Source organism: Dama dama, chromosome 27 (genome assembly GCF_033118175.1).
Source record: "Dama dama isolate Ldn47 chromosome 27, ASM3311817v1, whole genome shotgun sequence".
Classification (NCBI taxonomy): Eukaryota; Metazoa; Chordata; class Mammalia; order Artiodactyla; family Cervidae; genus Dama; species Dama dama.
The window spans coordinates 43,297,053-43,322,568 of NC_083707.1; the positions used below are offsets into that span (position 1 = coordinate 43,297,053).

The window sequence follows — 25,516 nt, forward strand, 5'->3', positions numbered from 1 at the left end:
AAGCCTAAGTTTCTGCTCACCTGGCTCACTGCCACAGCTTGATGCTGGCGTGGGTGCCCTGTTTCTGCTCTGGCTGCAACAGACTTCTAGTTGGCAGAGAGGTCATTGCAGAAAAGAAAGGAAAAGGCCTTGGCCACCTGGCTTTATATTTTTAAAAATGATGTTGCCACATCTGTCCACCTATGTCCCCAGTGGCACTGTTCACAGTCGCCAAGAGAGGGGAGCCACCCCAGTGTCCATTGACAACCAATGGATGGATGGAATGTGGTCCATCCACATGGTCGGGATGGTATTCAGCCTAAAAAGGAAGGGGATCCTGCCATCTGCCACCAGGTGGATGAGCATTCTGCTCAGTGAAGCCAGCGGACACAAAAGGACCAACACCGAACTTGACAGAGCAGTCAAGTTCGTGGAGACAGAAGTAGGCCCTGGGGCCTCAGAGAGGGATGAGGGGTTATTGTTTGAAGGGTGTGCGGCTGCTGCTGCTGCTAAGTCGCTTCAGTCTTGTTGGACTCTGTGCGACCCCATAGACGGCAGCCCACCAGGCTCCCCCATCCCTGGGATTCTCCACGCAAGAACACTGGAGTGGGTTGCCATTTCCTTCTCCAATGCATGAAAGTGAAAAGTGAAAGTGAAGTCGCTCAGTCTTGTCCGACTCTACGCGACCCCATGGACTGTAGCCTACCAGGCTTCTCCGTCCATGGGATATTCCAGGCAAGAGTACTGGAGTGGGTTGCCATTGCCTTCTCCGTTGAAGGGTATGGGTCAACTCTATTTCAATAGAATTTTTTTATTAAAAATAAAGTGTATGGAGATTCCATTGTGCAAGATGAAACATGCAGATCTATTGCATGAGCATAGACGCACTTAACAGTATATAAGTAAATATACAGTATTTAAATATATAGATAACAGTAAATATCCTTAACAGTACTGAACGGTACACTTAAAATGGTTTAGATGGTAAATTCTGTGTTATGTGTTTTACCACAATTAAAATATTTAAAAATTACTTTTAAAATATGATGCCTACTGGTCTTACTGTTCTCTCTTTTTGCAGCATTATTTATGTATTTTATATCTTTACATCATTTTGTATTGAGGCATAGTTTGCATACAATAAATTCCACAGCTCTGGTGTGTTCAGTTTTTGAGTGTTGACTATTCCAGTGTTTCACTATTAGTATCATGTTAGTTATAAAGTTTTGTTTCTTTTTTTTAGTTCGGGTGTAATTCACATACCATAAAAGTCTCAGTTTTAAAATTTACAGTTCAGTGAAAGTCACTCAGTCGTGTCCGACTCTTTGCAATCCCATGGACTTATACAGTCCATGGAATTCTCCAGGCCAGAATACTGAAGCGGGTAGCCTTTCCCTTCACTAGGGGATCTTCCCAACCCAGGGATCGAACTCAGGTCTCCCACATTGCAGGCAGATTCTTTACCAGCTAAGCCACAAGGGAATTTCAGGTATTCACCAGGCTGTGTTACCATCACTACTGTCTAATTCAGAACATTTGTGACCCCAAAAAGAAACCCCTGAACCATCAGCCATCACTCCCCACCCCTCTTTTCCCAGCCCTGGCAACCACAGATCTATTTTTTTCTCTACGGCATTGACAGTTCTGGACATTTCTGGCTTCCTTCACTTAGAACAATGTGTTCAAGGTTGGTTCATCTTGCAACAGGTGTCCTTTATTCTATAGCTGCGAACGGGTCCATTGTATGGATATAGCACATTCTGTTTATCCATTCTTCAGCTGATGGATATTTTGATTACATTTCCACTTTTTGTGATTTGGGGTAACACTGCAAAAATAATCATGTACAGATTTCTGTGTGAATATATGTTTTCGACTTTTTTTTTGTGGAGTGTATATCTGGGAATGGGATTGCTGGAGCACATGGTAACTCTTTGTCTAACTTTGTGAGGAACTTGCCAGTCTGTTTCCATAGCAGTTGCACCATTTTACATCCCCCAGCCGTGTATGAGGCTTCTGATTTCTTCACATTCTTGTCAACCTCTGTTATTTTCTATCGATTTTTTGGCTTTCTGTTGTTGATATTTTAGCCATGTTAGTGGAGTTGAATTGGCCCCTCTGTTGGTGTTTCTCTTCTTTTAAGAATCCTCCATAATTAAGTCTGTATATTTACACAGAAGCAACTGAAGAGCATTCTGAACTAGTTTTTTTAAATAACTGACCAGTTAATATTTGAATTAGTAATTCATACATGTGGCTTAAGTTAAAAGGTACAAAATTCACAATGTGCCAAAAAGCTAAGAAATAAAAATTAAATTTCCTTTCTGCCTCTCGTCTCTCATGTCCCTAGTGAGGCAAATGTTGCTAATAGTTTTAGAGCAACTTACGACAGGTTTTGTGTGACCCACCATGGAGATGCTGATGGGGGCCCATGTGTGAGTATGAGTGTGAGTGTGTGTGTGTGTCACAGGTGCAAAGCACGATCTGCTATTGTGAATGATTCCTCGCTCCTTCTAAGACTCCACCTAAGGCATTACCAGCCACACCTAAGAACACTTGACAGATCTGATTTAGGTCTGTCCTCCCCCATCACGTAATAGAGGTGATTGGATGACTGAGTTTTAAATTTATGCAGAAGTGATAAGCTTTTTGTTTGTCTTTTTGGCAATATTTATTGACCAGTTCATGGGATCTATATGCCAAATGAGCTTCCCAGGTGGCGCTACTGGTAAATAATCTGCCTGCCAATGCAGGAGACGCAGGTTCGATTCCTGGGTCAGGAAGATGCCCTGGGGAAGGAATCCACTCCAGTATTCTTGCCTAGGAAATCCCATGGACAGAGAGGCCTGTCCAACTACAATCCATGGGGTTGCAAAGAGTTGGACAAGACAGAAGTGACTGAGCACGTATGCACTCATAGGCTAAATGAGTTTCAAAGTTGCAAATTTTATAAGAAAAAGGTGGAGGGGCTCAGGACGCTAATAATAATTTGGATACAATTTCTTTAAAAGCAAAATAAAAACTGCATGTAGTATGTCTGCTGAATGCAGTCTACGGACAGCTGTGTTCCTTTATCTTTATCTTCATCAGGAGGTTTAATATCATCTGCTCATGTGGAGATCCCACTCTTGCAGGCTGGCTTCAGTGATAAAGAGGAAGGTGGCATCCTGGGTGCCCCCATAACGACACAGAGCAGGTTCTGACCCATTAACACAATTTCATTTTTTACGAAAGCCGCCCTCTTTCTGAATTCTTGACCACGAAATCAAGACACATCGTTTAATGAGTGCTTGCATGCATGCATGCTAAGTTGCTTCAGTCATGTTCAATTTCTTTGCAACGCTATGGACTGTAGCCCACCAGGCTCCTCTGTCCATGGGATTCTCCAGACAAGAACACTGGAGTGGGTTGCCAGGCCCTCCTCCAGGGGCTCGTCCTGACCCAGGAATCCAATCTGACTCTCTTATGTCTCCTGCATCGACAGGGGGGTTCTTTACCACTAGAGCCACCTGGGAAGCCCAGTGAGTGCTTAGGAATTCGCAAAATGAGAGCTGCAAACACGGAGTCCATTGACTGCTCTAATGTATCAATAAATCCTCCTGAACAGTCAAAACAGTCCTTTCACACTAGTCCTTTCTGTCTGGCCCATGCTGCAGGCAGGCTTAGGCTGCCCGACCTTGGAAAGACATATGCTTAGTTCAGTGCTGTTTATACACATGAACAAAGGGAAAGTGCTCAATATTCGTCAAGGGGAAATGTTGAATACAGTGTGTTATCTTCGTGCTGTGATACATGTTATGCAGCGTTAAGAGTCTGAAGTTGATCAGTGTGCATTAGACATGACTGAGGTGTGAAGCACACACTGCATATAATAATGTGTAATACAGTACCATCTGTGTAAACAGACCACATGCAGTGATACTCATGTTGTGCGTGTATTTAACCACGTAGAAATAATCCCATGGCAGGACTCAGGTCAAGTGAGGAGGCGGGCAGAACTGGTGTCAGTGGTCTGGGAAGACCTAACCTTTTCTGTAAGATTTTAATGTAAACACCTCACAACAATAAGGTGTTCGTGTTTTACAGAGTTAAAGTTTCGCTGAGACCTTTGTGGGAAGCGTCTGGCACCAGTTTGTGTACACGTGTTGTGGCAGTGCTGGCCCAGCTCCACTCTGCCCTTCCGCCCACTTGGGAAAGACCAGGAATTAGCCCCAAAACACAGCCTTCTCTGGGCCTTTTCTCTGCAGAGAAGTCAGCAGAGCAGCACATCACCTTTGTTCCTACATTTGGAAGAAAAGGAAACATCCACGCCCAGGAATGACACAACCACAGGGAGAGGAGAGTCAGGCTGGTCTGGGTCGGGAGTGGGGGTGGGGGCAGGCCCGGGGGTAGGGGGCAGATGAATCCTGGTCCCCTAGGCTTCTCGGCCCGTGGACCCCTCAGAGGGCCTGGGTATAGGGGTTTCTGAGGAGATGCTGCAGTTTGCATTGATACGATATTTAAGGGTCTTGAACCCCCAAAGGCTGAGAACCACTGCTCCAAGATCTCAGTGAGCATCATGGGCATGAGTTGTAAGTCAACCCCAGGGTCTTCATGCTGGCTACATAGACTCCATGAGGTTGTGAAGTCCAGTCGGGCAGAGGAGGACTTCTGCTCCTAGTCCAGTTGGGGAGACAGTTGTCTCGACTGAGGGCTGTTACACGAGCTCCTGCCCCTGTGGCCTTACATACAGCCTGACCTGCTGTCTCCCAGCCAGGCCCCGGGCAGACAGGATGGCCAGTCCAGGGCCTCACCGCAGCCAGTGGCAGGGCTGGCACCTGGGGCCAGCTTCACCCCTCCTGGCTGTGGTTCTTCTGTGTGCAGAATTCCCACTACACAGAGAAGCCTGCCCGGCTCCCAGCCCTGCTTTCCTTGGCTGCCACTGGACTGTAGGTGTGAGTGGGGTGAGGCCCCATCCATGGCACTACTGTGCAGATTCTCCCCAACCCTGGCTCCTCCAGATCCCCCCACACCCCCCGCATCCTGGTGTGCCTCTGCCCTTCCTGAAACAGCACAGAACAGCCCCTACCACACATGGCCCCCCACCCTCACCTGGCCCCAGCTCCAAAGTCCCTTCCAGGGCACTTTAAGGTAGAATTTACACCTTTGCCCCCTTTGAAATCAGCTTTCACGTGTTGCTGCTGCCATAGCATCTTGTTCACTCATTCACTCACTAACAAGCCTTCACCCTCGAGGCCCCAGGAGTGAGTCAATGAGCTGTACCTGCTGCCTGGTTGGTTCTGTGTACAAGGCTCTTCTGAACCTGACCCTCGCTACTCCAGTCTGGGCCTGACCCACCTGGACCTCAGGCATGGAGGCCGTGTATATGCACAAGGCGACAGTGATCCTAGGGTCTGGGGAGCTCGATTGTAGACTGAACATCAGGTGCAGTTGGGAGTCATTTTTATTTCTTTAGGAGAGGAAACGTCACTGTTACGTGTAACAAAGTTCTGGTTTCTTCAGAGATGCGAGTTGAAGCATTTGGGGTTCAAATAAAAATGTAGATAAAAAACAAGCGATTATGTCAAAATATTAAAGGGTGGCTGAATCCAGGCACTGGGTATAAAGATGCTCATGGCATGTTCTTTCTATAAGTCTTTATATTTGAAATTTTTTGCAATAGAGCATTCTTTTAGAGGTGAGTTGAATTGAACTGACTGTACCCACTGTCTCATTGTCAAGCTGCATGTCCAGTCTGGTGGGGCTGCTCTGACAGAGTTCTGGACACTGACGGTTTATTATGAACAATAGAGTTTTACTGCCCAAGGTTCTGGAGGCTGGAAGCCCCAGATCTGGACCAGCAGGGCCGGTTCTGGTGACACCGCCTCCTGGTTCACGGCAGACCGTCCCTTCCTTCCCTGTGTCCTCAGGAGGCAGAAGGGGTGAGGAAGCTCTTTTACAAGGACAGTAACCTCATCCATGGGGTAACTGGCCCCATAACCCAAGCACCCACTCCCCACCCAGGCCCACCTTCTAAAGCCAGCACACTGGCCATTAGAAGGTCAGTACATGAGTTGTGGGGGGTATACAACATTCAGGCAATTGGCAGAGGGCGGGGTCCAGCTGGGGCTCAGGGCCCGAACCCCACGTCGTCCACCCAGGCTGGATCCCCGCAGGACCCCGAGAGGCCAGGACTCTGGCAGGAGATTGCTTTTAGCCCCACACGCCTCTCGGTGACATCATGAGCCTCGGGGCAGGACGTGTGTTTGTCTCTGAGATGGGGGAGGAGGAGGTGGGGGAACTCGGGCAGCAGGGCCAGCTGTGCAGGTCACGTGAGTCCGGGGACCGAGGCAGAGGTCAGGCGACAGCGCTCTGGGAGCCGGCTCCACGCGGCCCGGCGGGCAGCGCGCCGACGGGGGCCAGTCACCCCGAGCGCAGGCGGCGCTGGACAGTGTTGGCCCGGTTTCTCCTTCCGAAGGGTCAGGGTCAGAGCCCCACCCCCTAACCCGCTCTAGAGAGTCGGCTTCGCAATAAAGAGTCGAAACAGCGGACAGCCCGGCCCCTCTGAGGACTGACCCCTTCCGGCAGCGGGGTACCTGCGCATCCCTTCCCACTTCCCGTGTCCCGCATTCTGGGCCGCACCCTCCCCTCCACTGTAGAGGCTGCTCTGCCGGCGAGGCGATGTCCCCACTGACCCATCCGACAGGCCGACCAGCGACCCTCGAAGGCCCGGGGAACGGCTGGGCTCCGGGGTTGGCGGCCGAACGGCTGTCCGGTGCGAAGCTCCGCAGCCCGAGAGGCGTGGACCTGGGCGGGGCGAGCGGTGGCGCTTTAAGAGGCCGGAGCGCCGGGAAGCGGCCCGGCGGGGCTGACCAGACTGAGCGATGGAGACGGCCCGGGACTGCGCCGGAGCCCTGCTCAGGCGAGTGCCGCGCTGGCCTGCGCCCCCGTCGCCTCGCATTCCACTGGCACCCCCGCCGCCTCGGGGCCCCTCGTCTCCCCGCCCCCCTGGGCCCCCTACGCCCCGTGTCCCCCTGCGTCCCGCGTCCCTCTGCGCGGCCCTGCGCCCGCAGCCCGCGCTCGTCCCCTCCCAGGTCTCCGGCCGCCCCCAGCGCCAGGTGCGCGGGCTCCGGGAACAGGTGACCGTGGTGAGTGCCTGAGCCGCATCTCTTGCCGCCGCTGGAGCAGACGAAGCGGGACCCAGGAGACCCCCGGCGCGCGCGGGGCCAGGCTGCTCCTGGTCCCCGACCGTGACGGGAGCCAGGGCGAGACGAGGGGCGCCGGTGGGACGCTGGGCGGCCTCGGAGTGGCCAGCTCACCCCTCAGGGCCGCGCGGGCTCCGGCGCTACCTCATGGCGCTGGCTGAGCTCCCGGGTTTGTACCGCGGAGTTTGGGGGGACGCTGTGACGCTGCGGCCGGGGCTGGGGATGCGGGGCAGTGGTAGAGGGGCCTGCGACCCCGGGGCCTCCTCGCCCGCTTCACACCAACGGTGACCGAGGTCCCGCATCACTTTTCCTTGTTGGGTTCGTCTTAACGTCCAAAAACGCAACCCACTCCTCCTCTGTAAAATCCTGACGATCTTGGTGGCAGTGACTGTAGATTTAAGGGAGGGTCATGCTTCTTTGTAGATAGTCAAAAGGAGCGGAGAAGCCCTTGGGTGCCTTATTTATTTATTTATTTTTACTTTATTTTTAAATTGAAGGATAATTGCTTTACAGAATTTTGCTGTTTTGTGTCAAATATCAACATGAATCAGTCATAGGTGTACATATAAATGCAGGTTTTCCCAGGTGACTGGGGTGGAGGGGTTGGGTGGGTGAGGAGGTAGTGTGAACTGTGAGCTTCTGAACCTGGGTCCTTAAAGGGGGCTTCCTGCCATTCCCAGGGTTAGAGAGCTGCCAGATAGAAGGGGAGTTGTCTGGCTGGGGCTGTCTCTTTAAAATTGGGACCCCAGGAAGGTGAGAAACAGACTTTTTCATGCCTCTTCTCTCCTGTGGTTTAGGCCTAAAGGAAGGGCCTGGGGTTTTCCTGGTTTATTCCTCTTCCTCCAACTCTACTCACAAGCCTCCCCCGCCCCCAATCCCACTCCTGGGGTAACAAACGCTGACAGTTTGGAGTGCATCCTCCAAACATTTCTCCCAAGGACCTGAGGTCCTCTGGGCACTGAGCTGGTGGGCCAAGTTGTAAGGACAACAGGAGCACAAGTTCCTGGCTGGTGTGGCCTGGAACTGGAGGACAAGGCAAGACCTGCAAGATTAAGGCTGCCCCTGCCCTTACACCTGACCCAACAGCAAGATCCCAAACCCAAAATGTCTGTGTGAGGAGGAAGGACTTGCTTCTGAAGTCTTGCTTCTGCACAGTTACTGCGCAGATGATCTCATGGGGAAGGACTGATCTGCTTAGCCAGCCCTGAGTGCGGGGCTCTGGGTGGAGGACCATCCTGGGAACACACTGTCTCCAGGTCCTGCTTCCACGCTGAGCTGCTTTGATTCATGGGACCCCACCTGCTTCTGCCCACCTGTAACACTTGCTGAAAGGAAAACTTTCATCCTCTGCCTTCCTTAAAGCTATATCCAGGCTGCATGAGACCCCCTGGCAGGCAAGGTGACTGCTGGACTTCTGTCGCCTCTCAGTGGTCCTGGTAGAGTTTTCCTAACTCTGTCTTTTGTTAGTAAGTACCTGCATGTTGCCAAAGCAGGAACCTAATGTTTTGTTTTGTCTTTTTTTTTAACATCAGATGTGGGTAAGCAATGATCTTAACCCAGTCGTTAGTTTGTTCATTGTCTGTGATCAGGAGGCCTTGGTTGTAGTGGAAGCAGCCCAAGATCTGCTGGCTCGGCTCCAGATGCCCAGGATGTCCATCCCCACAGTTTGTGTGTTGTTGCAGACACAGCCTGCTCTGACTTTGTGTCCTGGCGGCGATAACACGCACACTGAGATAGTTACAGAGCTCATCTCCGTCACACTTTGTGCAGAGTAGCTGTTTGGTCCTCTTTCCTTGAACAAAGATCTCTAGGTTTTTTGTTTTTTTTTTTTTTTTTTTGATCTCTAGGTTTTGTATAGCTGCCTTTTGGGACAAATTTGACCAGTCTTGTAGGTGACGCAAGGGAGGGATTGACTTTTCTGTGGTTACTGATGCTTACTCCTTTGTGGTCTAAACTCTTGTGTTAATAACATTCAAAGTGTACAGAGACTTCACAGCCATGTGCTGGATGTGCTTTCTAGCCAAGCATTTTTTCCCAGAGTGGGGGGTGGGGGGTCAGGGCTCAAGGCAAAAGTAGGAGTGGCCACAGTCCTATCAGGGAGCTCCTGGTGGGGCCCCATGTCCCATGTGTTGCTTGTCACTGGCCAGGCATCGCTGGAGGGCAGGGAGCCTCTTTGGGGCCAACACTGCTCTGCTTCCTGCCGCAGTGAGACACCCCCACCCCCAAACACTGTCCCTCACCTCTGTCCCTGCAGTTCTTGGAGGCCCTGCCAGGCCTGATGGATGCTTTCCAAGGTCTGTCCCTTCTCTGCCATCCTACAGCTGGGGTCGCACTTCCCTTCCAGCACTGTCCTATCGCCTGACTGTGGGCATAGGATCTGTCTGAGCTTTATCACTTCCCGTGGACCCTCCCCTTGTCCACACGACAACCTGTTCCTGGGCCCCCTGTTGCCCCCCCCCCCCCGCCCCCAGCACTTCTAGAATAAACACCAGTTCAGAGTGCAGCCTAGAAAGATGCCATCTTATGACCTGGAGGCCCAGCTTTGCTCCACTGCAGTGGAGTTCACACCCATGGTCAGTCAATGCCTGTTGCTTTATTTCCCACCTGTGTGTGTTAAGGTCTCCTCAGTCCCTCCAGGAAAAGGTAGACATCCCTGTCCCCTCATTTCTGGGACCTGTGCCCCTCCACAGTTTCCAAGAACCTCCCATGAAGTCTGACTTCTCTTATCTTGATTTCCCTGAAACAATATTATTTCCTTGAAGAATCTGTTTCCTTGTTTTCCCATGTCCTGAGCCTTTCCCCTTCCTGTTTCCTGTGATCACCTGCACCTTCCTGGGGATTAGAGGGTGGCCAACATGACGTGTCACCAGAAGCTGGATTCTAAGACTTCTCAGTGCTTCTGGGACAACGTCCCTGTAGGAGGTTGTAGGAGGTTGGGGGCGGGGGAGGGGCAGGGCTGTTTGATGGCCAGTGACGCAAATGATCCCACTAAGAGGACCAGACTGAGTTGGATTAATGTGTTGCTTTGTTCATGTGGCTAGTTGAGCCTGCCGTCCACTTAGCTGGGGCAGAGTAAGCACCTGGTGTTGGGTGAGCCGGTTGGGTGTAACTAAGCCTTTTCTCAACACTGACCCAGTTCTTGGTTGGGAAATGTAAGGTCTAAGGACAGCAATAACTGATCCTCCTTTATCACAAGTGGTGATCTCAGAGCAGTGAGGAGGGAGGCCAGTGCTTATCTGGTCAGAAGTTAAAAGACAATGAAGGCTTTGTGATGGCGGAAGGAGATCAGCGGATCATTGGTGCTCACAGAGGTGCAAGCATCTGCAGAGATGAGGAGATTCGGGCCCTGACTAACTGGGTCAGGGCTGTAGGGCCCACAGTGTGCACTGATCCCCCGGGGCCCTGGGCCGGGTTCTGAGACGTGAACTTTGTCCTCCTATTTCTCTGGTTGAGCCTGAGTCTTTCATTTCTCAGGAACAAAGGAATGGCTCTGGGGGGAGGGAGGATCTTGCTGGCAGGCCCCAGGCTCTTCTGCACTAGAGGAGGGTTTCACCAGGGGGAAGGGAGGGTGGGAAGGGCATTCCCGCCACCCCGACCCTGGCAACCCTTCCCTCTGCCCTGAGCACCACCCCCCACACTCGGCTGTGATGTGAGCTTGTGTCCTGATCAGGCAGTGAACCTGTTCCTTTCTTTGCTCCTTACAGCGAGCTCGTTTTGGATCAGGCTGAGAACAGAGCTGGGTTCCAGGTGTAAAGCATCATGTGGGTTATCCTCATTGCCCTGTCTGCCGGGTTCTCCAGGAGGGAGGGCACTAAGCAACTTCCCTGCAGCGTCACCCTGGCAGACGTGGGCCCCTGGTTGTTGTGGTGTGTAACTGAGGAGCCTGTGTAATCCCTGGAATGGGGGCAGAGATCCAGAGGCCATGTGCCAGGCCCTCCACTGGGTCGGCCAGGCCTGGACTCCCTCACTGGGCTGGCCTTGGTCTGGAGGAGAGCTGCATAGGGACCAGTGACCAGTCCCCTTGCAGCTGTTATGCTGGACACAGGCCGGGTGGTGACCCTGCAGAGGAGCCAGGGCTGTCCTCCTGGCGGGCAGCTCTCCCTCACCAGCTCCAGCTGATGTTTATTGCTTAAGATGAAGTTCAGAAAGATTCTTTATTAACTGGGTGACCTTGAGAAATCATTCTGAGCCTTGACTTTCTTACCTGAGAAATGGGGTAATACTTTCCTTGTAAAGTTGTAATGAAATTAGTTGATATATTTTAAAAGCCAGCATGCTGCTGGCCATGGCAGGTGCTTAGATGCCTTCAGTCACAAGGCACAAGCCTGACGCTGGCCAAATAAGCTTCAGACCAAATCCTTGCTGGCAGTCTAGGTAAAGAGGCTGTGGCACAGGTTCTGGCGTACCAGGGTGGGGGAGGGGCTTCCCACACAGCACCAGGCGTTTCTAAGACGCCGGTTGGGTGCCCGGGGATTCAGCTCAGTCTCGACCCCATCTACTCAGAGACAGTGTCTGATCCCACAGGATGTGGGCTCAGCCCCACAAGACTACCCCCTGCCTGCACCTTAGATGCCAGTCACAAGTCCAGGTTGTCACCTTTGTCTGTAAGGAAAGTCCAGTCTAGTTGGAGATATAAAATATAGATAGATTAAAATATATATAGATAGATAGATAAATGACTGACATATGCAGACGTGTGTATGAAAGTGAATGTGTTCATTGCTCAGTCATGTCCCATCAGTGACTCCATGGACTGTAGCATGCCAGGCTTCCCTGTCCATGGAATTTTTCAGGCAGGAATACTGGGTGGGTAGCCTTTTCTTCCTTAGTCTTACTGTACGAATCTATAACTGTTTGTGTGTGTGCCTGATTCTTTAAGTCTGTTCAGCTGCTCCATGGCCTGAAGAAATCATTTACTTAGGCTTTTCAACTCTAAAGCCAACATTTGCAGAATATTATTCTTATTTCTCCTTTGAGTTTGGTGCCTTCACCTCTCCTTCTCAGTTACCTTGAGGGCTTTGAATGTTCCGGTAAAACAGGTGTAATGATACTGTGTTTGTTAATTTTACATATTCGTTTGTTTCTTGGGTATCAGGTACACAATTTTTAATCATCCCCGACCATTGACTTCCTTTCTTTAGGTGCAAATATTAACCTTGTCTTATTTCCACATACTTTAAACCTCTCTTTAAAGACTCTTCTTTAAAGTAACCTCAAAAAAATAAATAAATAAATAAAGTAACCTCAGTTCACTTTCATTTGACCGTTCCTTTCCAGGCCCCTGACGTTCATGGGGTCGCAGACCAAGAAGGTGCTGTTCACACCCCTCATGCATCCCGCTCGCCCCTTCCGTGTCTCCAACCATGACCGGAGCAGCCGCCGAGGGGTGATGGCCAGTAGCCTGCAGGAGCTCCTCAGCAAGGTACCCCCATCAGCCACGAGGGCCCCCAACTCACAGGGTCTCGGGGACAAATCAGTGCAAGACAGGGAGCTTGGGGGAGCCTTCTGGGGTTAAAGGGAACATTGCTGTGTCCCTGTCCCATACAGGACTTAGGTACAGAGACGAGAGCCCTCAAAATAGCCATTAATTGGGAATTCCTTGGTGGTCCAGTGGGTAGGACTCTGAACCTTCACTGCTGTGGGCCAGGGTTTGATCCCTGGTCAGGAAACTAAGATCCCACAAGCCCTGTGGTATGATCAAAAATAAAAAGAAAATAAAAATAAATTTTAAAAAAATAAGAAGGAAACAACCATCATTTGATAATGTGGCTTTAGTTTCTTGACAAGGGAGAATATAGGAGGCACAACTTTAGAAATCTGGTTTTGGTTATAAAGGCTGGGGACCAATTGTTCTTAATCTAAAACAGTGTCCTCAATCACCAAATAAGGAAGAACTGTAGACTTTCACCAGAGACAGGACCTGAGCATCCAACACGCTGTCTCTGAAGCGACAGAGACACGGCTCTCTAAGCATCATGGACACAGGGTCATTCTTTTTATTTGTCCAAATGAGCAAGACATTTTAGAAACTGAATATTGTTCACTGTAATTCCTTACCTCATGATGTTGAAACCTCTAAAGAAGTTAGATCCGTTCAACTTTTCAACTTCTCTCTTCCAAGCAAAGTCTGAGTTATAGACATCAGCCAAGGTACATCTTTACCATTTAGATCCTCAAAGTCAGCCAACACTTCGGGGACCATGACTTAATGGATGCCACTGATGGGTCCAAACAGAGTCACTTCACCTGGTGACACTGGTGTGTTCCGTCTGACCTAGACCCTGGATGCGCTGGTGGTCACCAGCCAACTGGTCACCTTGGTGCTGGAGGAGGATGGCACTGTGGTGGACACAGAGGAGTTCTTCCAAACCCTGGGGGACAACACACACCTCATGGTCCTGGAGCAGGGGCAGAAATGGACACCGGTAAGTGCGTCATCTGGGCGGCAGCTGGGCAGGCTGCTCACCTGGGTAAGTGTGGTCCCCACTTGGAGTCGACTGGCTCACTTTCTGAATACTTCCTCTGTGTTCACCCGGTAACTGGATCTGCTACCCTCCAGGGATGCTTCTAAGTATTTCTAGGAAACTTGGCATCTTTGCAAACCTGGGCTGTGTGGTTTAGAGCCAGTAATTCTGAGGGTCAGGCTTCGGCCAGTGAGGAGCTGCAGACCCTGTCAGGGCGTGTGGATCTGACCTGGACCTTGGAGGCAGTGAGATGACACAGCCGGTGAAATTAGGGTGGTATGTGAGGGTGTAAACCCAGTGAGTTAGACAAGCAAAGAAGTGGCATAAAGGATTTTATTTCTGAGAAAACTATAGATTATAAATCTTGAAAAACATTCCTACCATAAAACATGAAAGCATGTAAAGCATAATATTCAAACATCTTTTTGTATGCCTAACTGACCTTCCCTGGTGGCTCAGATGGTGAAGAACCTGTCTGCAATGTGGGAGACCTGTTTTTGATCTGTGAGTCAGGAAGATCCCCTGGAAAAGGGAATGGCAACCCACTCCAGTGTTCTTGCCTGGAGTATCCCATGGACAGAGGAGCCTGGTGGGCTACAGTCTATGGGGTCACAAAGAGCCAGACATGACTGAGCAACTAACACAATTGTCCTTCAACAAGGGGAAATCTTCAGAGGCCAACATTCCATGGGAACCAGAATCCAGAGGCAGAAGGAGGTGCCGAAGTTGGTATCTCCCCTCTGGGCAGCCAGTGACCCCAGCGCTGCTGAAGGCTGGGCAGATGGCTGCCCACCTCTCTCTCCCAAGCATCTGGCCTCAAGCTTCCCCCTGAGTCTTTAGAGTCTGCTGAATCTGAGACCACCCAAGCTGAGTGTAGTTTACAGAGACCAGGGACAGAGATTATCCACTGATGCTCATGACCCAGTTGGTCCCTCCCTCCAGCCCCCATGACCCACATCCTCATCCCCAAAACCTAGGAACGTGTCACTTTACATGGCAAAGGGGAGTTCGTGGGTGTGATTGCCTCAAGGATCTTCACAGGGGTGATGACCCTGGATTAGCTGGTTGGGTCGTCATCACAGGTCCTTGTAAGAGGGACATAGGAGGGCCAGCGAGGGCGGAAGCAGGGAGCAGTGACAAGAGGATGGGCCAGGGACTGAAGGACACAGGCAGCTCTGGAGCCAGGACAGGAAGCCCCAGCAGGACAGCCCATAGTTCATTCAGCACCCCACACCCCCAGAATTGTCAGAGCATCAGTCTATATGCTCACTCAGCTTGTGGCCATTGGTCCTAGGAGCCCCAGGACACTAATTCAGAGGGGAAGGGTCTTTTCTGTTTGTTCTGTGAGATGCTCTTCTACTCAGCGGGGGAGTCGGTTGCCACATGACAGGTTGAAGCCCCCATGTGGTGGGCACAGCAGTGGGCACTGAGCTGCGAGTCAGGGTGGTGACAGGAGGCAGTGGACAAGAGTGGCACCAAAGTGACGGTTCCTGGGGGCAGGATGTTTCTTCGTCTGGTAACAGTCTGGTTGACATGAGTCTTACACAGGATTCTACGTGTCGGGACCACCTTCCTTCAGAGGTTGGAGGTCCTGCCCCACTTGTAGGAGTTTCTAGGAGTTTCTCAGCGAGGCCACTTCGATTTGACTTCGACAGAACTTCCAAGAAGTAGCCACCAGGGGTCTCCCTTCTCAGTCCAAAGCAGCTTTGGTGCCTGTCAATACGCCTGAGGCATCTTGTGGGGGATAGGGTGGGAGGGGGAAAAGGAAACTCTTCTTGCCACCCACCCACCCATCCTCACCCCACTGCCGCCACAGTTAGATTCTGAGTTAGGGGAGGCATCTCGATTCTGACTCAAGACCGAGGATGCTGGCAGAGTGAGATCAAAATTTTCATGCTTCAGAGAGGAGCTGTGATCGGAACACCCTGCCTTGAGTCAATTTTTAATAACGTTTCCAAAACAATATATGCACCTCCTCCAAGGCAGCAGGACCTCATCTGTGTTAGTACCTGGGCTGGGACCATCATGTGTCCAAGTTGGGGGTGGGGAGAGAAGAGAGGCACCAGCAAGAAGGGTTTAGGTACTTTTAGGGGAGATTACAATTTAACTTCAAATTTACTAGACTTTTGTCAGTGAATTTAACACTCAGAGCCCCAGCTACTCCCAGTTCCCAAGGTTTATGAAAGTCATTCCTCTATTTGAATCCTGTACACTGCAGGACCGTGTGTGCAGCAAACCCACCAGAGGTGTGCCCGGGACATGGCCCTGGGACAGCTTTGTTCTCTCCTGTTTTTTCTCAAAGATTCTGCAGGAAGACCATATGAAAATGCTGTTTATAAACCTGGGATTTCAGAGGTCTCTGACCTCTCCCAACTCCAAGGGTCTCAAGCGGACTGAGAGTGAGTCTGCTAAGTGTCCCCAAGAGGCCAACCTTCTTCCAGGGCAGGAACTAGAAATCAGGGGACGGCCCTCACACCAGCCCTGGTTGGCCATACGATTCTGGCATTTTCTTTGGCCACCTTTCATATGGTGGAATAGTATGCCCGCTGGTTAAGTGGACTGTGACGCTGTCATGGGCCCGTCCACATTACCAGGCGGCCGTAGTGGCCTTGGGAGACCAGGGTGAGCACGTGTCCACCACAGATCACTGGCACAACTGTCCACTGAGCCCTGGACCCTAAGGCCACACCACACTCACCCCCAGTCCCTGAAGAGAGCTGCTGGAGGAGGTCAGTTCTTATGGGCTTGGACCCCCGTGGCCACATAAGCACCCTGATTGGCTGAAAACATTCCTCAAATAGTTAGCCGCTTATTCATGCTCGGATTTTAAGCAGACAGGTAAACTCAGCACTGCAGGCCCTGCAGGTGGCAGCTGGGATGCACTGCAGCTTCTGCCCTCCCCCCACTTAGGGTGGCAGCCACACCCCAGCCCACCGGCCGCCTCAGAGACGGGGTATCGCGAAAATCACCTTCGACTTGTACAAGCTGAGCCCCAAGGATATCATTGGCTGCCTAAATGTGAAGGCCACCATGTACGAGATGTATTCCGTGTCCTACGACATCCACTGCACAGGGTTCAAGGCCATGCTCAGGTAACGCACCCAGGAAAGCAGGGTCTGGACACAGCTACTGCCCTTCCTCAGCCCCTCTAGCCCTGGCCTGACTTGCACTCGTGTTGTCGTAAAAACTTGTCACACCACAGACTTATTCAGAAAACTGAGACTTGAGCCAAAGTACATAGTTTTCTCCAAAGACCGTTAAGTCCAAAATGGAACAAAAACCCTATATAAGAAATAGAAGAACCAAATTCCTTTTAAAAACCAGGGTCATGCATTTAAAACCTTATTTCTCAGCAATGAGGGCTAAATCCAGACCCAAGGAAATTCTGACCTGGTTGTGCTGTGTGTGCTAAGTCGTTTCAGTCATGTCTGAATCTTTGTGACCCCATGGGCTGTAGCCCATCAGGTTCCTCTGTCCATGGGATTCTCCAAGCAAGAATACTGGAGTGGGTTACCATGCCCTTCTTCAGAAGATCTTCCCAATCCAGGGATCAAACCCAGTTCTCACGCATTGCAGGCAGATTCTTTACCGCCTGAGCCACCAGGGAAGCCCAAGAATGCTGGATTTGGTAGCCTGTTCCTTCTCCAGGGGATCTTCCTGACCCAGAGACTGAACCCAAGTCTCCTGTGGCTCCTGCATTGCAGGCAGATTCTTTACTGCTGAGTATCAGGGATGCTCCTGGCTGTGCAGAGCAGCCCCCAAACCTCGATGAGGACTCGCACACATGGTTCTGTTACCACTGACTGCCTCTCTTGCAGGGCCCTGCTGCGGTTCCTGTCTCACGCTGCCCAGGTGACTGGCCAGTGTCTTGTCCACATGGGCACCTACATGCTCCAAGTGCTGGCTGAAACCGAGGAGCAGGCGGTGCGTGGTTCACGCCCTCAGAGAGCGATCAAGAGTGGATAGGGGGCACACCCAGCCAGCCTTGACCCAGCCGGTCCCTCTCGGGGATGAATTTGGAAAATGCTGTGTTCCCACCACGTATCACTTGCTCAGGAAAGAAAAGGGGTCTGAGCTACTATCAGGGACTGGGCGGGGGTCCCTGGGGTGGTGCTCCCTGCGGTGGGGGCTAGGACGGCAGGATCCAGGGGCTGCACAGTGCCTTCCGCTCCACAATAAACCCACCAGGAAAGCTGCTATGATACACGTACTTCCTCCTGTCTCCTTCATCTCAGGAAGTTTCACAGACGCTGAATCAACCAGAAACTCTCCTCTAACAAAGGCAATCGCTCTTAAGTCTCTATCAGGAGCCGGTGCCGCCGGAACAGGAGGGTCAGACATTACTGGGGGTTTAACCCGGCTCCTAATGAGCCCAGAGACCGGAAAGTCTGCGAGCCTCAGTCTTCGGCGGAGAATAGGCTGCTCTGCCAGTCTTTCCTGAACACGAATCTGCTGGAAATCGGTCCTAATCAGGGTGGGCGTGGCCGAGTCAGGCGGGGCCCCAGGCCCCATCACGTGGTTTGGGAGGGGGTAGTGCGGCTCCCGGGAGAAATGGGGTGGGGGTTGGGGGCTGCTGGACAAAGGGACCCGCACGTGCCAGGTGCCTTCATTCTGCGCTTTTCCTCCTGAGAACCGCTGGCGCGGAGGCCTGGGCCCCTCCGGTCTGAAGGCTCAGGACAGTGGGAGACCCACGGCTCGTCCCAGCAGCTCAAACCCGCTCGCAGTCAGACCCCTGGGCCCGCGCTCGTGCCCCACCCCCATCCTCCCATCGCATCCCGGAGCCCCTCCGTCCCCTGCTCCCGGCCCACCGGACCTTATTCCCACCCTTTCTCCACTTCACACGCGGAGCAGCCGGGCCGGCAGCCGGGACCTCAGGCCGGGGTGGGGCGGGATTGGAGTAGGGGGGGGTCGCTGTGGGGAGGAGCAGAGGTAAAGCAATTGCCGCCGTATTCCTGGAAGCACAACCTCTTTTTTTCAAACTCAGAAAAAAAAAAAAAAAAAAACGCAGGCATTTCAGGGTCCCGTTCTTCTCGCTGATAGGGGAGACGCCACCCCGCCCGCGGGCTCGCTGCGCGCTTCCCTTACAAGGAGCGCGGCTGGAAGCCCTTCCCCACGGTCCCGGCAGACGGAAGGGGCGTCCCCAGGGCTCCCGGGGCTAGACGGCGCCCGGCTCCCAGCACCTCCGCCAGGGGCCGCTGTTGCCTCCGCGGGTGAGACGGCGTCACTTCCCGGGGATTCGGCCTCCAGGAAAGGGACGGCCTCACTTCCAAAAAAGGAATTTTCACTCAGCGCCCGGTGCCTTGACTCAGCCGCCGCCTGACTCAGCGCCCTTTCCTCTCCACATCCAGGGCTCCCGGGCTGTTCTAGGGAACTGGCGGCTGGCCAGAGCGTCTGACCCGCACACGCAGTGTGGGGGTGGGGGTGGGGGTGGGGGCGTGCTCTCCCCGCAGCCCACCCCACCCCAGCGCCCAGACCGGCCTCAGGGCTGCAGAGGTGGAGGGGGCCGGACACCACGTCGTCCTGAGCGGTCCTCACGACACACTTGCAGCATCCTCAGGACAGTCGCGGGCAGGGCCGGGTCCCAGCTGTCCGGCTGTCACCACCTGCCGTGGGATTCCTCGGGCTGCTGCTGCCCGCCAGGCCTGGTCCAGGATGCAGATGGCCGCATAAAAATAGTCAGGGGCCTCGAGGTACCACTTCGCCGGCTGTTCTGTTGAGCGGAAGCCAGATGAGAGGGTGGGGAGGGCGGCCTGGGGCCGCTGCATCAGAAGTGGGCAGTGGGGATGGGGGTGGGGTGTTCACCCTATAGGAAAGCCTTGCGACCCCCTAGCCCTCCGGGGAAGGAGCATCTCACCGGATGGTTCTCCTGGTCATCACTTTCCAATCAACCCCACTGCACCTGAAACGGGTCATGTCAGCAGAGCTGCGGGGTGCTGGCCCACAACCAGGGTCAGGAAGCCAGGGTCCAGGCAGCGGTTACCAGTCAGTGAAGCCAGGGGAAGACGTTCGACCGGCAGCGGTTGTACCTGAGGCAACACACCTGGGAACTAGGAAAGGGTAGGCTTCCCGTTCAGTATTCTAATCCCAGTCAAATGAACTTAAAAAATAAAAGAAGCTGGAGTCAAACGTGTGGCTCAGGACCGGTTACTTGACTTCCTCACCTGTGCAAGTGTGGACGCACCTGCCTGGACAGGTTGATGGGTGAACTTGTCAGCCCCTCCCAGACTGGGACAATGGACACAGACCTCTGTCTCTCGCTGGAGTGGAAAAGTGGCCCAGGGAGCAGGTGTCTGGGGGTGGGGTGGGGGGCACACACACATTTAGCAGGGAAGGGACACAGCGTGGGGTGAGCTGCTGAGGTGGGTGGGGAGGGATGCTTTCTGAATCTGGGGCCAGCGGGCCTGTGGGCGCGGCTGCCACTGCATTCCTGAGGACAGCTGGGACAGCTGAGGGGGGAGGGGGGAGCCGGCTGGACTGTGTCTGGCTTTCCAAATAGAAGGGTTTTCCTGTTGGGGAAGAAGTAATAAGAATTCACATGGCTTTGCATTGGTACACACCTTCTCTCAGGTGCCCTCCTGGCAAGCCAGTCAGCAGAGAAAGCTGCCCACCCCTGAGCAGCGGAGGAGGAAAGGCAGGCCGGACATACTCTCTGCGCCCACCACCCCTGCAGAGAGCAGTCAGGTTTAGCCGCAAACCAGCCTGAGTGGTGGAAAAGGAATTCCAGCAAATATCTGGTGCATCAGAATCAGTTGTGACGTGGTTATGACTCTTTTCAAAGCACCTCCTGAATTTATATTTAACTCGGAGAAAATCGGTGGTGGAAACCTCTTTGCTTAGGGAGATCTTATTCAATTCTTCTTCATTTCCCATCGTAATATTCTGGGTCCCCTCTTTCAGAAAAGGAAAGTCCCTTGAGGCTGTGAAATCTGTGTCTGTGTATTTTCTTCCTTCACTTACTACTGCTCAGTTAAGTCATGTGCTGAGTATGACTACAAGCAGGACGTTTAGTCTCCAACCTGAGGAGTTTACAACCCAACCCAGGAGGTGAGGCTTGGCAGCTTGGTGAGCGCTTTGTGGGCACGTGGCACTCTGGGTTGCTGAGACATGGAGGAGAGGCAGATGAGAGCTGGCTCTGACACTCCTGCTGGAGGAGGGGGAGGAGAGTGAATCACATCCAACTGGAATCTGGGACCAGAACAAGGGTCCATCAGAACAGCCCACCTGCAGTGGGGACAATTCAGATTAACTTAATCTAATCCTCAGGCTTAAGCAGCACAAAACCAACGATCTCATTTGTGCTTTTAGCTGTGAAAGTGCAACATAGCTTTAAATATCTTTCCTGACAGCTTCTCACCACACAGCAGCCCAGTGGGTGATAAGAGGGGCTGGAAGAGAAGACAATCAGGTCTAAAGGATCCAGAGATGTTCAGGGGAGGAGCAGGCAGGCTGCAAGCTCAGGGGTGGGGGTGAGGAGGTGGCCTGAGGGTCTCTTATAGGCAGGAGGATGGGGGTCCCCAAGGTGGACAGAGTTTGTTGTCAGGGGTCCAAGGCCCGAGCAAAAGACACAGCACAGAGAGGTGGTGGCCGAGGATGGCAGGAAACAAGTGGTGGTTTCACAGGGAGGGGCTTGGCCAGACTCAAGAAGCCTAACAGACTCAGGCTGGGACCCACAACAGCATCGAAACAACAGAGAAACTGTTTCATGACTGGGCCCAAAGGTCAGGGCAGAATAGGGACACACAAAATTAAGTCTTTTTCCACCAATGAGACCACAAAGCAAGGACAGCTAATCAGTGGATGTGGTTTCTGGCTTATAACATTTATCACCAAAAAATGTACCCTGGTTTGAGTACAAATGCTCAAATGGGATTCATTACCCACAAAGCACTGGGAACTACTAGTTGACCTCTGAGTGTTCAGAGGTCCAGGGCCTTTGCCCCAAGACTGCTTGCATCAGCAACTCCTCTGTGCTCCAGGCCAGAAGTCAAGGCCAGAGGTGCCCAGCCCGGATGGCACCCACATCTTACCACGACTGGCTGGTTATGCCATGCAGCCGGCCCTGCCCATGCTGTCCTTGGGGGCTCTGCTCTTCCTGTGCAGACAGGTCCCATTTGATCCTCTGTTGGCCGTGTCTCCACAGGCCTATGCTCTCACATGCTCATGGACAGCTTTTTCCCATTATTGCTTCCTTAATATTAACATGAAAATATCTCCAAGTTGTTTAACAGTAAGCATGATGGTGCTTGCTATTTGCTCCCAACTCATGGCAATATTGTCATTGTTATTTTTTGTCTACACAGATGTTCCTAAAACCTCATGAGGATTATAGGATTATACACCTAATTGTTGTTCAGTCGCTCAATCATGTCTGACTCTTTACGACCCCATGGACTGCAGCAGGCCAGGCTTCCATATACACCTAATAGTGTTCACAACACAGTAAAGACTGTTAAAGAAAAGAGGGAGTAAATCCATGAATCATCATTAATTACTCAAATAGTATCCTACCACCAGAGCAGGCAGAACCCAGCACCTGACCTCAGCAGCTTTGCTGCCAGCGAGTGGGTCTGAGAGCCAGGCAGGTCCTAGGGACAGTTTCCGAATAAACACACGGATCATCTTCTCTGTGCTTCCCATCCCTTCAGCATGGTGCTGTGTCTGCCCTTCTCTGCCCTCTTTTTCCCTCCCCAAACTAAAAGGTGGAACTAACTGCTTGTTCTGTCACCTAGGTCAATATTTTATTTTGTATCTCTTTTACTGGGTAGATCACTGGTTTATTACAAAAGGATGTAATTCAGGACAGTCAGATGGAAGAGGTGTTCAGGGCAGGGCACAGGGAAGGGGCACCAGTTCACCAATCCAGCAGTTCTCCTGTTTTTAAATAAAAGAGTGTATATTAAAAAAAAAAAAAAAGTGTGTATATTAACATTTCTCCATCTTAACACACACAACTACCTTCCAAATCACGTGATCACTTAGATCAGTTTCTATTTTGCTTAAATGTAACCTGAATTTTTTAGAGCCCAGCGGTCCCAACCAAGCAAGCAAGCCTGTCTCCTACAACCCTGAACAGAGAGGTACCAGCTCTCCGTCAAGTGCCTGCTCTGTGCCCCACGCTGGGAGAAGGCTTTCCACACCCCCACCATCTGCCCAGCGGCCCTGCAAGGCTGCAGTTACAGCCGTGTCCCCATGTGGGAGGGCCAAAATGAAGCCCACCTAACAGACCACAGACTCCCCGCAGTACTGACCTTTCTTAGTGGCGAGTTTTGTGCCCCCAAGGAGAGAACACCAAAAAGTCATAGAGGAGGGGATGGGACAGAGAACGAAGTGAAGCCCCCAGGGACCGTCCTGGTGCAGGGGACACAGAAGAAAAGGTGGGGGGGGTGCTGGGCAGAGCTGGCAAGAGAGCCCCCCACTCTGATGCTATCCTGCGGCTCCCAGGCCACCTCCACCTGGAGGGCCTCTGGCCCCCAGTGCTGGTGAAGGCCTCCCTCTGAGGGGGTAAACACTGGGGCTAAGGAGAGAGGGCAGGAAATGTGTCCAAATATTATTAACCAAGTAATGATGTTTGGGGGTTGAATGTTGTTTTTTGTTAGTTTTCAGTCTTTTCCAGCTTTCCTGAAGCTTGTCTATTACTCCCTGTGTTTGAAAATGGTGGTAAAACCATATCACCTGAAATGCACCACTGTGGCCAGGTTTAAGTGTTTAGTTCATCCATATTGTTGAGTACAGGTCTCCAAGACTTCTCATGTGGCAAAACTCATCCCTTAGTCTTTAGTGGGAAAATGATACCAAGACAGTTTTAAAAATATGACCTGCCTACAGCTAGGCCTGAAAGCTGCCGGGCCTCGGCCGGTTTAAAAGCCCCAGTGAAGGCACGTCTCCTCACCTCCCCCCCCGCAGCCCTCGCCCTCCAGAGCTGGTCTTCCTGGGCAGCCCCTGGGCCCCCACCCCGCCCAGTACCTGTGTCCCCCGCCCCCACTCCTGGCTGATGGCCGCTGCCTCTGCCCCAGCCCCACACACCCTGCCCTGTGTGTGTGAGATAGGGGCCAGGGCACAGGGGAGCTCTGGAGGCCTGGACGGAAGGTCCCCCACCCCCTTGGGCCACAGAGGGAGAGACGGGCTTCGAGGTCACACAGCTTGTCAGGGGGTGTGACTGGGAACCAGATCCCAGGATCCTGTCATCCCCTTCAGAGCCCTTCCTTCTAGAAGAACTGAAGACTGTTACACTGTGCCAGAGGTCAGAGAAGATGGTCAGGTCAGAGTGGACCATGTTATGTCTCAAAAAATAACAAACGCAGAGGTGTGGCTGGGGAAAGCCATTGGGTTAGTTACAGGTGAGACACTTTTCCTCTTTGCTACAGAACATGGCAACAATTCTGTTATCATCCAATCACATCTGTTACAAATTTGATTTACTAGATTCAGCTTTTACACATAAATTTCTTCTTCATTGTGCACTTCCTGGATACATGCTCACTTCTTCCTTAAAAACAGATGACTCGTACAATCAGATTGCATTTTAGGTGAACTGGGTTTTGTCTGATGTAAGCTATGACGGGAGTCGATCAGTCATAGGATGTGAGAGCTGGGAGGGATCTGCCCCAAGAACTCTCTCTCTGTCAAGCGTCATGTTACATAAGGGTATGATGGTCCCATGTCATAAAACTTGTCAAAACCTGGGCTTTTAGCTGAAAATCAGGTCACAGGTGGCCATCAGCAGCCTGGCCCTGAGCCTGGCCTCTTCAAGGTCTTTCCCCAGGGACTCCTCAGCACATGGAAAGGATGGACCCCACCTGCCCTGTTACTGTGCATTGGACCCGGGCGGGGAGCAGTGAGACCTGTCCCAGGACTGGGACAGTGGCCCTGGGTCCTCACCCCACATGGTGACTGTGGAGGAGAGAGGACAGGGTGAGAGGCTAAGTGAGGCGGAAGGCGAGCAGACAGGAGGCAAGGACCCAGAACTCTGTCCAGATCCGGCCCTGGCCATCACCCCTCCCACTCGGGGCTCTCGGGGATCACACGACTGCTGGCACATGGGGACCTCAGGGCTCACTCCCTGCCCCAAATTCCTGAACCTGCTTCAGGGCCCTTCCTCCTCCCACTGGTGACTGTGACACGGAATGTGGCCTGGGGACAGCCGTAGGGGGGTAGCCTTCATGCCCGCCACTGGTATGCAGACACAGTGAAGCCAGCACTGCAGACAGGAAGGTGCTTGCTCTTCTTTTTTTTTTTTCTTTTGGTGCTTGCTCTTAATAACAGGCTCTATGGCTCCTGTATCCTTACTGGCAGCTGCTGGGTCTGTGGCCTGCGTGTGCCCTTGCTCTGGCCCATCCACGTTAGGAGCGGCCTCAACTGCAGTGGGAGCCTCTCAGTCCCACCTTGCCTGGTTGTCGTACAGATTCCAGAAGTGCAGTTCCCAAGCTTCCGACACTGAGCCCTGGTCACTGCCTGACCCCCCTTGTGGTGCAGGTGGCAGGCTGACATGCGGGTCAGCAGGGAGTGTCCATCAGAAACTCCAGGAAATCAGCCTCCTCCCATTGAATCCACATGACAGCAGTGTCCTCAAAGCCAGGCTGACACCTACTCTCTGGCTCCGGTGAGAACCTCGGACTGAAATTCCACCCAAAGGACGAGCTTTGACAAGGTGGTCATTTTGGCAAAGCGCTAAAGCTACTGACGTGGACACTTTCCTTTAAACCATGAAGGGGCTTGATTCGGAGGGACTGAGTGACCAGAGCTGAGGAGAGATTCTTCTAGGCGTGACGGGCCCTTGCTGCCTGCACCAGACTCTGCACCAGCTTTGATAAAGGGAGCCTTTCCCCAGAGTCCGTCATGAAACTGAGCAACCGCAACACACAAGCCTAGTAACGGCGGGCGCTGGGTCGT

General features: G+C 52.5%; 1 protein-coding gene across 1 annotated transcript; it reads left to right on the forward strand.

The window, feature by feature from the left end:
• The first annotated feature begins 6,787 nt into the window (after window positions 1-6,787).
• On the forward strand, window positions 6,788-17,903 carry CIDEA (cell death inducing DFFA like effector a). The gene is made up of 5 exons (XM_061130740.1): window positions 6,788-6,880; window positions 12,441-12,585; window positions 13,442-13,588; window positions 16,538-16,719; window positions 17,446-17,903. The coding sequence occupies exons 1-5, from the start codon at window positions 6,843-6,845 to the stop codon at window positions 17,591-17,593; spliced, it is 660 nt and encodes a 219-aa protein (XP_060986723.1). The 5' UTR covers window positions 6,788-6,842; the 3' UTR covers window positions 17,594-17,903.
• The last annotated feature ends 7,613 nt before the right edge of the window (window positions 17,904-25,516 follow it).

Bases quoted from the DNA above. Each gene is read 5' to 3' on its own strand.
- CIDEA (XM_061130740.1), top strand. From the start codon at position 6,843: ATGGAGACGGCCCGGGACTGCGCCGGAGCCCTGCTCAG. The intron at 13,589-16,537 runs GTAAGTGCGTCA...CCCCCCACTTAG, and splicing joins AGGGGCAGAAATGGACACCG to GGTGGCAGCCACACCCCAGC. The intron at 16,720-17,445 runs GTAACGCACCCA...CCTCTCTTGCAG, and splicing joins GGGTTCAAGGCCATGCTCAG to GGCCCTGCTGCGGTTCCTGT.